General features: G+C 32.4%; 1 protein-coding gene across 1 annotated transcript; it reads right to left on the bottom strand.

Moving 5' to 3' along the window:
• Positions 1–3,255: 3,255 nt before the first annotated feature.
• Positions 3,256–8,803, bottom strand: LOC148311231 (uncharacterized). The gene is made up of 4 exons (XM_088256893.1): positions 8,296–8,803; positions 8,025–8,217; positions 7,672–7,740; positions 3,256–6,759 (listed from the first exon to the last, which is right to left on the bottom strand). The coding sequence occupies exons 1-4, from the start codon at positions 8,467–8,469 to the stop codon at positions 6,464–6,466; spliced, it is 732 nt and encodes a 243-aa protein (XP_088113019.1). The 5' UTR covers positions 8,470–8,803; the 3' UTR covers positions 3,256–6,463.
• Between the last annotated feature and the right edge of the window lie 1,135 nt (positions 8,804–9,938).

Genomic DNA, 9,938 nt, shown 5'->3' with positions numbered 1-9,938 from the left:
ATTTAAAATGGCGCGTCTTAAGACGTAATTTTTGTATGAGCGGCGCTCCGTTCACAGAAAATTATGTGTCTTGAGACGCTTTTGGCAGTTAACGTGTTAAAAAATAGATGATTGGCTTGTGCACTAGTCCTTCTCCGGATCAGTGCGCACACGTGCGTGAACTCGATCACACTAAACTGTCGTAGTCACTTTTAATTGAAAAAACCGGATTGCCAGACAGTAAAATTCCTTATAGTGCAAAAGCGCCCATATGACTTCATATCCTCAACAGTTTCCAGCAAGTTGGTTTTCTCCAGCCTATCTCAAGTCCTCTTCTTGAGATGCGCCCAACCACTCTTTCAAATGAGCTTTTTCTTAATATTACATAATTATAAATAAGAAACTCCACTGTTTACTCAGACAAAAATATATATTGCTTCGTATGTACAGAAAAATAAAAAATTGCATGTAGGAAATAATATGCATGAGGTATTTTAGCTATAATCTGTAATTAATTGTATCACTGTTGACCATAGAAGAAAAGAATCAAACATATTTTACTAACATAGCGTTAAAATGCCAATTTAGACAATGGCAGGAATTAGTGAACTATGAATAGTATTAAAACCTTTCTTGGAACAGGATAGCAGGGGCAAATTAAATTACATACTTTGTGTGGAATACAATAATACAAAGTGCAGTTAACAAACATTCCTTCGTAAATATTTTGTTTTGTATAGTATATTTTTTATTATTAAAACATGTCTTGTATTGTTTGTAAATAATATCACTGAATATAAGTATCACACCAGATTACTCGTTTTATTTTTATTTTAAGGGATTAATCCAAGCTTGAATATATCTGCATCACTGGAAAAAAACTCGACCCCAACCGTGCTGGTGGGCTCCTACATTCCAACATGTCAGTTTACTTCATGACTTTACCCAGAGCAACATTGAAATGTTGTCAAGGAATTTAATTACCTGATGAATAGGTGCCAGAATTTACATCTTCGGCCTTTTTCATCACTATAGTATAGTATGTATAATTATATTTTATTCTTCGCTTCTTACTACCCAAAATGGCCTTTAACCAGTTCCTAATCCGGTAGGAGTGTGCCTCAGTCAAAAACTTTTTATTGGCTAAGCCGGAGCGCTGACCGGACAAATCATATTTTGACTTGTCAGTAGTGATTTGCCCTAATCAAAATATTTATTTGTCAATAAAATCAGCATATTTATTTTTATTGATTTAACCTTAGTATGTATTCGGTATGTCTTGTTTCAAATTGGGAATGATTTCCTGCAGGGTTGGATTTTCTCCTTGGAATACAACTGTTCAGTAGTTAATTAGCATTTTTAATTTTATGAAAATTTGCAGATAAAATAATAATATATTTGGTGCATAACACAACAGACGCAAATCACAATTGAATAACTAAAAGCCAAGACGTTTAGCGCTTTACTTTTGTTGGCAGGCGATCTCAACAGCCACCTGTTTCATTTACATATATACCCACAAACGTTAAAGCATATTGGTACTAAGTTTACTAACAAGTTCGTGTGTGTAGATGGGGGGGGGGTTCACACCTTTCTTGAAGCATGTTCTTCATATGACAATAAATGTATTGAAATGAACAGTACGTCCCCACCCCTTAGCCTGATGTTAGTGAGATAGGATTACGTACGTTTAAAAGGAAGGTCCAGGAGTAATAATTTTTTTTCAAGAAATACATGTATTTATTTATTCATTGATGTTGATATATGTATGTATGAATATACATGAATATATATACACTCAAACATATAAGCAGTCAGTGGGACCTCACATTACAAACTCACTTTTGTAAAATTCAAAATAGTTTATAACAATACTTGATCATAAATTTCTATACAAAACAATGTAATTTTATAACTTTAATAAAGAAGGAATAATTACATATAAGCTTCCAAGTGATAAAATGAGGGAAGAAATATGATAATTATTTTATTTCAGCTTATTTTCAAATTCAGTAAAGCATCTTTGCTTTGAAAATATTTAATGTTCGAAATATTTAAGTTTCTATCCAATGAGGTTTGTTTTTTCCTGTTAATTTTAGTGTTGCAGAAATGCATGGCATTAATTACAGCTTAAGCGGATTTTATTGAAATATGTTGTTAAATCTTCCAAACGTTGGACCCGAAATTCTATTCACAAACTGAGGCATTTTTTTTACTGGATTTTTGTTTATAATACATCGTAAATTGATAACCCGAGGTTCCACATTACATGTGATTCAAATGGATGGCTCTAAATGCACATGTTTACTCTTCTACAGACAGTGTCCTCTGCAGCTCGAGATAAAACTATATTGATACTCTTTTTTAAGGTTAAATTGTTGATTTATTATTTGATTAAAACCAATATTTTTAGCTTTTCCACTTTTTTATTTGACCAGCGACCGGGTTTCGTCGTTACCGACATCATCAGACTGGTCCACCACCAGTCTGATGATGTCGGTAACGACGAAACCCGGTCGCTGGTCAAATAAAAAAGTGGAAAAGCTAAAAATATTGGTTTTAATCAAATAATAAATTAAAAATGCAATTCCATCACGAAGTGTCAGTGGATAATATAAATCTATTAAATTGTTGTTTTAAAATAAGTTGTGATATTTATTTTATAAATAAGAGTAATTATTAATTCAAGATACTTACATGGAATGCATGCTTTAAGAGATTCGGGTTTTGTTTTAATGTAATAATAAAATAATTATATGTATGTACATAATATTTATAGACATTTTACAGCTTTCTCTTATCTATTTATCGGTGTTTATTATAATCTAAAATATAGTTTGTTTCTTCCTGTAAAATTTACAACTTATAACTATTCGTGTATAATGTACAAATAGTGCCTTCTTATTTTAAAATTTTAGGGCTGTCTTAGATTTTATATAAAATAACATTCTTCACAAATCTTATCTATTTGTGTATAATAATGCATAATGATAACATAATGCAATTATATTATTTTTTGACATCTCATCAAAGATGAAGAAGAATATGGAAGTCTGGGCATTTACGGGGCTTACGACCGTCAAAGGCTGGTTTGAGTGATCACTTTACACACGTGTAACATTCACCAATTCTACCCATTATTGACAACCACACTACTCAAATTCTTGGAAGTTCTACAGTATCTACTCAATGAATTAGGGCCACGCAGAATTTCGCGCATTTTCTCAATTCAAACAGGAATAACTCAGAGAAAACCTTGAATAAAACAACATTGAATTTTATTTACACATGAACACTTTATTACGCTTAAATTATGCATATATTTTCGTATAAATATAGTTAGTATTTAGTATTTCCACCTTTGGCAGAAATAACTGCCTCAATTCTTTTTGGCATACTTAAAATGCACTGTTTTATCATTTTTTTATTTCTTCGTCTTCTGACCATATTTTTTGAATATTTTTTTTAGACAGTCTACTGTCGGATTTAAAAATGAGTATACCTTATTTTTTAACATGCTCCATACGTTTTCTATAGGATTAAGGTCCGGAAAATTTCCAGGCCAGGGGAGCAAAGGCAGATTTTTGTTAGACAAAAATTTTATTATTGATTTAGCCCGGTGGCAAGGTGCCCCATCCTGCATGAAGGTGTATGGACCTTCTGTTGGGTCGAGTGTATGGTAGAAGGGCAATAAAATTCGTTCGAGGACCTGCTTATAGGAATTTTGGTTCATTGTTCCTTCCACGAAAAACAACGGAACAGGTAAATTGTTAATAATACATGACCATATCATTGTTGCAGGGGGGTGTTTGATAACTTTTACCACACAGGCCTCATTGTAACGTTCCATTGGTGTTCTCCTGACGAATCGACGGCTCTCTGTCACGGCTTCTAACCGGCACTCATCACTAAAGATGACCTGAAAAATAATGAAAATTTAAGTTTAATTCAAATATATAAGTTTATTTACTAAAATGATATGTTGAAAATTCAATTTAAATAAATACCTTTTTCCAATCATCTACCGAGTAATTTCGATGTAGCCTGGCCCATTTTAATCGATCCGCTTTCATTCGTGGTGTCAATTTTGGTACTTTTACAGGGCGCCTGCATTTCAGATTTACTTCGTAAAGACGTCGCCTCAGTGTTGATACCGATATATTTATACCCTCTTCTTCCAATTTTATTTTTAATGTTTTTGCTGATGCACTGCGGTTTTCTAAGGCACTTTGAACGATTTTTCGATCAGTCCTCGGTGTTGTTTTTCTAATCCTACGACAGTTCTTTCGCCGATTGCTGGTGGCGGGTGACTGATTTTTTATTGATTTTGAAATTCTGTCCACTGTTTGACGAGAAACGTTTTCTTTTTTTGAAATTTCTCTATTAGATAGTATTCCTAATTTCAGTAGCACTATAACACTAGACTTTTTTTCCTCAGAAATGTCTTTACTTTTTCCCATTTTGTCCTTTTCAAAAAAAACACTTGTGTTTACAAAAAAAATTTATACTTTATGAACTAAAATTAAAAATTAAGTTTTTTTCACAAGACACGATAACTATATAACCTCTCTGAACAAAACAACAACTAGAACTCAAGAAACTTCACTAATAAATGAGATAGGACTATTTTTTGAACATTCAACTATCTGTCTACCTGTGCTAATTAGGGACCTTTCTCAAAAAAAGGGTTTGAAATTTTGTAAAGGCTTAAATAATTCAGGTATATTTTACATATTATTGAAGGTAATATACATGATATTAGATGTCAATAGAAAATTTAAAGTATTTATGTAAAATAAATATAATAATCCAAAAGATTTCAGAGTATTCAAAAAAATAATGGGTGGCCCTAATTCATTGAGTAGATACTGTATATATATGAACCAATTATAAGCTTAATAATAAAAATGAAAATGGTATTTTCTGGCGTTTCTCATGTGTGTGATTATAATCCGGGATTCGGATCTCACATACTAATATAAGAGTTTCTGCTTAATAAAAAGCTTCTTTACATCTCACCAATAGATGTCTCTAGTGAAGTTTTAGTGATTCATGAACAAGGTTTCTAAATTGGTTCATATATATAGAACTTCCAAGAATTTGAGTAGTGTGGTTGTCAATAATGGGTAGAATTGGTGAATGTTACACGTGTGTAAAGTGATCACTCAAACCAGCCTTTGACGGTCGTAAGCCCCGTAAATGCCCAGACTTTCATATTCTTCTTCATCTTTGATGAGATGTCAAAAAATAATATGAAAATAACTCCTGTAATTGGAGATAATCCAGATTTTGTGAACAAGTATTTGGACACACTCAAAATGTTGTAATGCAATTATGTTACGATGGAAAAATAAATATTATTAATACAATTTCATGATTTGTAAGGGACATTTCAGTATTTATGGCCATGCTGATACATGCGCATGTAATAAAATGTTAATAAACATTATAAATTGACATGCAAGACGGAAAATAGTTATAACCTCACATTTTATAAAATGCATTTCATTTTTTTTAAATATCTGTTAAGATAAAAATAAACTTTTGAGGCTTACGCACTGATCTCTTAGGCACTATATCAGTATTGCCTCGCCTCTCGTCTGTGTCGTCCGCATCCCACACCTCATTACCTTCCAACTGCCGAGTGTCATTACAGTTCCCTGTCAATAAGTGTGTTTAGAATGAATTTTAGATTGAGCTTGATTATGAAGGGAGAACATGGTAATCAGTTATGGCTCAATTTACATTGTGTAAGATGGCTGCGTCATAGCCACGAAACTTGATGAAGAGGAAGAATAATAAATTTGAAAAGCGAGGCGCCTGCAAGTTGTAAGCGCAGGAACCGGAGAAATGTGTTGACTGAAAATTGACTACATTATTGCATTCCATTCACCACCATATCATCAGGTGCGGCCTTGATGATACAGTGCTGATAAAAAAAAATGTTTTACTATGTGGAACTCCATATAAAGAAATTGGAATGACTCGGGCTGGAGAAGTGTTTATACAGTACTGAGGCGATTAGTGCGTGACAAAATTTACATCCGATTTATAAAAATAAAAATAAAAACATTTTATTTATTGTTTTGGCATTCACTTTGTGGTAAAGACATGATGAAATTTTCAAATGAAAAACATTTGTTTTTTTACCAGTTGAATTTATTTTATGACGACTACTTTCAGAAGCTATGCTTCCATCTTCAGGTCTAAATGTAAACTTACATTTAGTTTACATTTCGACCTGAAGATGGAAGCATAGCTTCCGAAACTAGTCATCATAAAATAAACTCAAGTGGTAAAAAAACAAATGTTTTTCATTTAAAAAAAACATTAATGATAAAATGATAAATGAGAGCAGACATTTCACTACATATAAACGTTAAAAGTAATAAATATTTTCACTATAAATATTTTAAGTCAGGTTGAACCTTAAAGTATAAAAAAACTAAAAATTTACACTAGTATTCTCATTTAAATATATATTTCAAGAATTCATGGTATATTTGTTTTTCATAGTGTCCATTTCTAAATTAAATTTTTGTAATTGAAGTTGATGTAATTGTTCCATATGTTCTAAATCCTTGTCCTGTTTTCTTTTTTCATAAAGAAGGGTATTTAATTTTTGCTGTTTTTGTATTTCTAAAATTTCTTTCCGCAAAAGAAAAAGTTGATTCTCCTCATTTCTGTCTTCTTGTAAATTATTTTCTATTGTAGTTAGAATTTTGATAACTGCATTTCGCTTGTTGAATTTTGAGGCCAGTGCTTCTTGGGCCCAAACGCCTGCAAGATAATAAAAAAGTTATTTAACTAACATATTTTCATGGTTTCTGCTTTATAGTATCACATTATGGAGACAAATATTCATTTCAATGAAATAATTTATGTACTTTATATAAAAATAATATTTATGTTGTTTTGAAAAATCGTTAACTGGTATGCGTTTTGGCGGGTGGAATAAAGATACTACAACTTAATAATAGGGTAGTTTAACAAGAACTGCAATTTTAAACCAATGAAAGAGGAATGGATTTAAAAATTAAACTAAATTTTTATACATGGGAATTATGTGGAAAAATAATATCGGCCATTTGGCCACCACGGCTGTTACAGAGAATGACTCTTTAAATGAATTGTTTAATCACAGATTCATTGATACGTATATCTGCAATGACATTGTGATTCACAATATATGAGTGTCCAAATTTTTGTCCACAAATTCTGGATTTTGCTTTACGTGGGAGTTAGTTTTTGCTCCACTTCATACAAGCTTTGTTAATGCCCAGACTTCCATATTCTTCTTCATCTATGTTGAGATATCAATAAAAAATGTAAGACATCAGTGATGTCCAATTCAAAGTTATCAATGGTTTTTGTATCTTTGGCATACACTCAAAATTCCAATAACCTGATAGAAATCTAGATTTGATAAAGGGTTGAATCAAAGTTGATCAATTCACATTTCCACAATGGGAAATTACACAGCTGGATAAATTTCCTGCAATCGAGTCAATATTTCAAGATGAAAAGATTACAATCCCATCCTATTGAAACAAGATGTTTTTCATTTCCAAATCATTCAACTAAAAGAAACTGCTTAACCATACTCTTCTTCAAAGAAGCGATGACTTACTGGGCATTTTGATAATAGCAAATAAATCAAGATAACATTTAAATAATTATCATAAGTCTCACCTTTATTCCTAGTGACGCATTTTCTTCTTAATCTTGTAATAATTATAGGTTTTCTTGATGGTTCTCCCGCTGTTAATGAAAAGAACACAATTGAGAATAAGATATATTCTTATTATACAGTGCAAACACAATCAAGTATTGTGAGGTACTAGTACAAACATAAACAGCATAAGGTGATGAAATTAAAAATAAGGCTTTATATTTTTTTAATACAGTTTACTGCGATTGTGGTTTAACTGCAATTGTGAATTTAGAATTATATACCCTTACACCAGCCTTGAAGGACACTGAAATAGACGGTCCGGAGCGCAGATGTGAGAATCTAATTCAACAATTTTGTATAATCAACTTACTGTCACTCGTGTTGGGTATATCTAATCCTACTTGCGGAACTAGATCATTTACGTCGGGAGTTCCATCTTCCCCGAGAGGGTCTTCAGATATATCGAGACCGTCGAGTCCCTGAGCTTCTCTCGCTTCGCGTTCCTCCATTTTTTGTTTTTGCTTAATTTTTTCCCAACACCTTTTTAACTGAGATGAATTTCTCTGCAAAATAAACAAATTCATAAAAATATCTAACCACTTGAAACATTTTCAAAACAAATGATTAAGTTCTAAACGAACCTTGTAGACGAAATTATATGAATTGTACTTAAGTACTATCCTTTCCCATGCGAGTTCTTTTAATCTGTTGGTTTCTTTATTAGTGCGTTTGTTGTTGATGATCTTCTCTTCTGTTTTTATCAACTGTACCAGCAATTCTTTTTCCTGGTTGGAAAAATTTATTTTGGACTCCATGGATTCAACAATTTTAATGATATGTTCGAGTGAATATTGCGAATCACTTCTGTCTACGCGACTCACTTCAAAGTTTGGCAAACGCCGAAGCCGCGGCCAGGGCCATAAAGCCCAAATCTAAACGAACCAAACTGTCTGCCTGATATTGACCAATATTGAAAAGGATAAGCAAATTGAGGCAAACTAGCTTCCGACACTTCCGTTTGGTTCTGCATCTGTTTTTTTCCGCTAAAAATAAACTAAACTTTGTATTATTTTTATACAACTCGGTTTATTTAACCAAACCCGACCATAGAAAAACGATCAACAACCAACAACAACTGTCAGTGAAACCGGCCAATGAAAACCGTCGCATTTGCCGCGTTTTTCTTTGATTAAGCTGCCTTGTTGATAAAACATAATCGATTGCATAATTTTCTGGAGTCTGTTCAATTACTCTTCAAAAAATGTTGTGAAAAAACATAATTGTCATTGTATGACAGAATTAAAAACGAAAATAAAAGAAACCAATGTAAGGCTGAACAAGGAATAATTGAAAAGAAAAGGAAGAGTTCTTTACGGTGGTATGGACATGTGGAGCGAATAGATAACGAGAGAATGACTAAAAAAATATATGTGGCGAATGTGAGAGGGAAAACAGAACGAGGACGACTGAAAAAGACTTGACACGATCAGATCACGAATCAGAACCTAAAATCTGGCGGTGTTAAAAGTCTGCGTAATCGGAGAACATGTACGACTAGATGTATGGATGTGAAGGAGGCGAGGAGTGTATGTCAGGACAGAAGAGTGTGGCGTTCTATCCTTTCTGCTTACCCCTGCGGGGAAACGGCGTGATGGTAGTAGTAGCAGTAGTTTTTAAAAAAATCTCTTTTTAATTTCTTTCCTCAATTAATTCGACAATTATTTTCTTATCAAAACCATATATTTTTTACGATGAGAAACTTAAATGTCAATACGACAATTATATTTTAAACAAAATATATTACGTCAAATTTTAAAGAGTTTAAAGAAAATAAAGAATTTATCGTAAATGGGGCTTTAATAAAAAGCACGTAGAACCCATACACATACGTACAGTAAAAACCCCTATAACGTTCAGATAGGTACCGCATTATCATAGTAAATGTTATAAGTGGTTTATTTTTAAAATCGTAATTTTACATTTTAACCAGTGGAAAATACTGAAATGAGTATATGAAAATTAAAATACAATTTAAAAACATTAACACCTTTTTTTAATTATCTAACGTCCAAGTGACTCTGAAATCTAGATACGGCTTATGCAACACCGCTTATCATGACCCTACTCAGACTTCCACGTTTTAAGTTTCATAGCCTATGCCTACTCGTAAGTGGATTTACATTTTATGTTTAAAGTTACTTTAATTTCATGTAATCCTTGAGTAAAAATTCTAGGCAAAAACACTCGCTAAAACATTTACCCCCTACAACGTTCCCATTGATAA

This window comes from Brachycentrus maculatus, unplaced genomic scaffold (assembly GCF_059751285.1).
Source record: "Brachycentrus maculatus isolate JH-2025_06_01 unplaced genomic scaffold, ASM5975128v1 h1tg000069l, whole genome shotgun sequence".
In the NCBI taxonomy this organism is placed as follows: Eukaryota; Metazoa; Arthropoda; class Insecta; order Trichoptera; family Brachycentridae; genus Brachycentrus; species Brachycentrus maculatus.
This window is presented reverse-complemented; position numbering and strand designations above follow the sequence as displayed.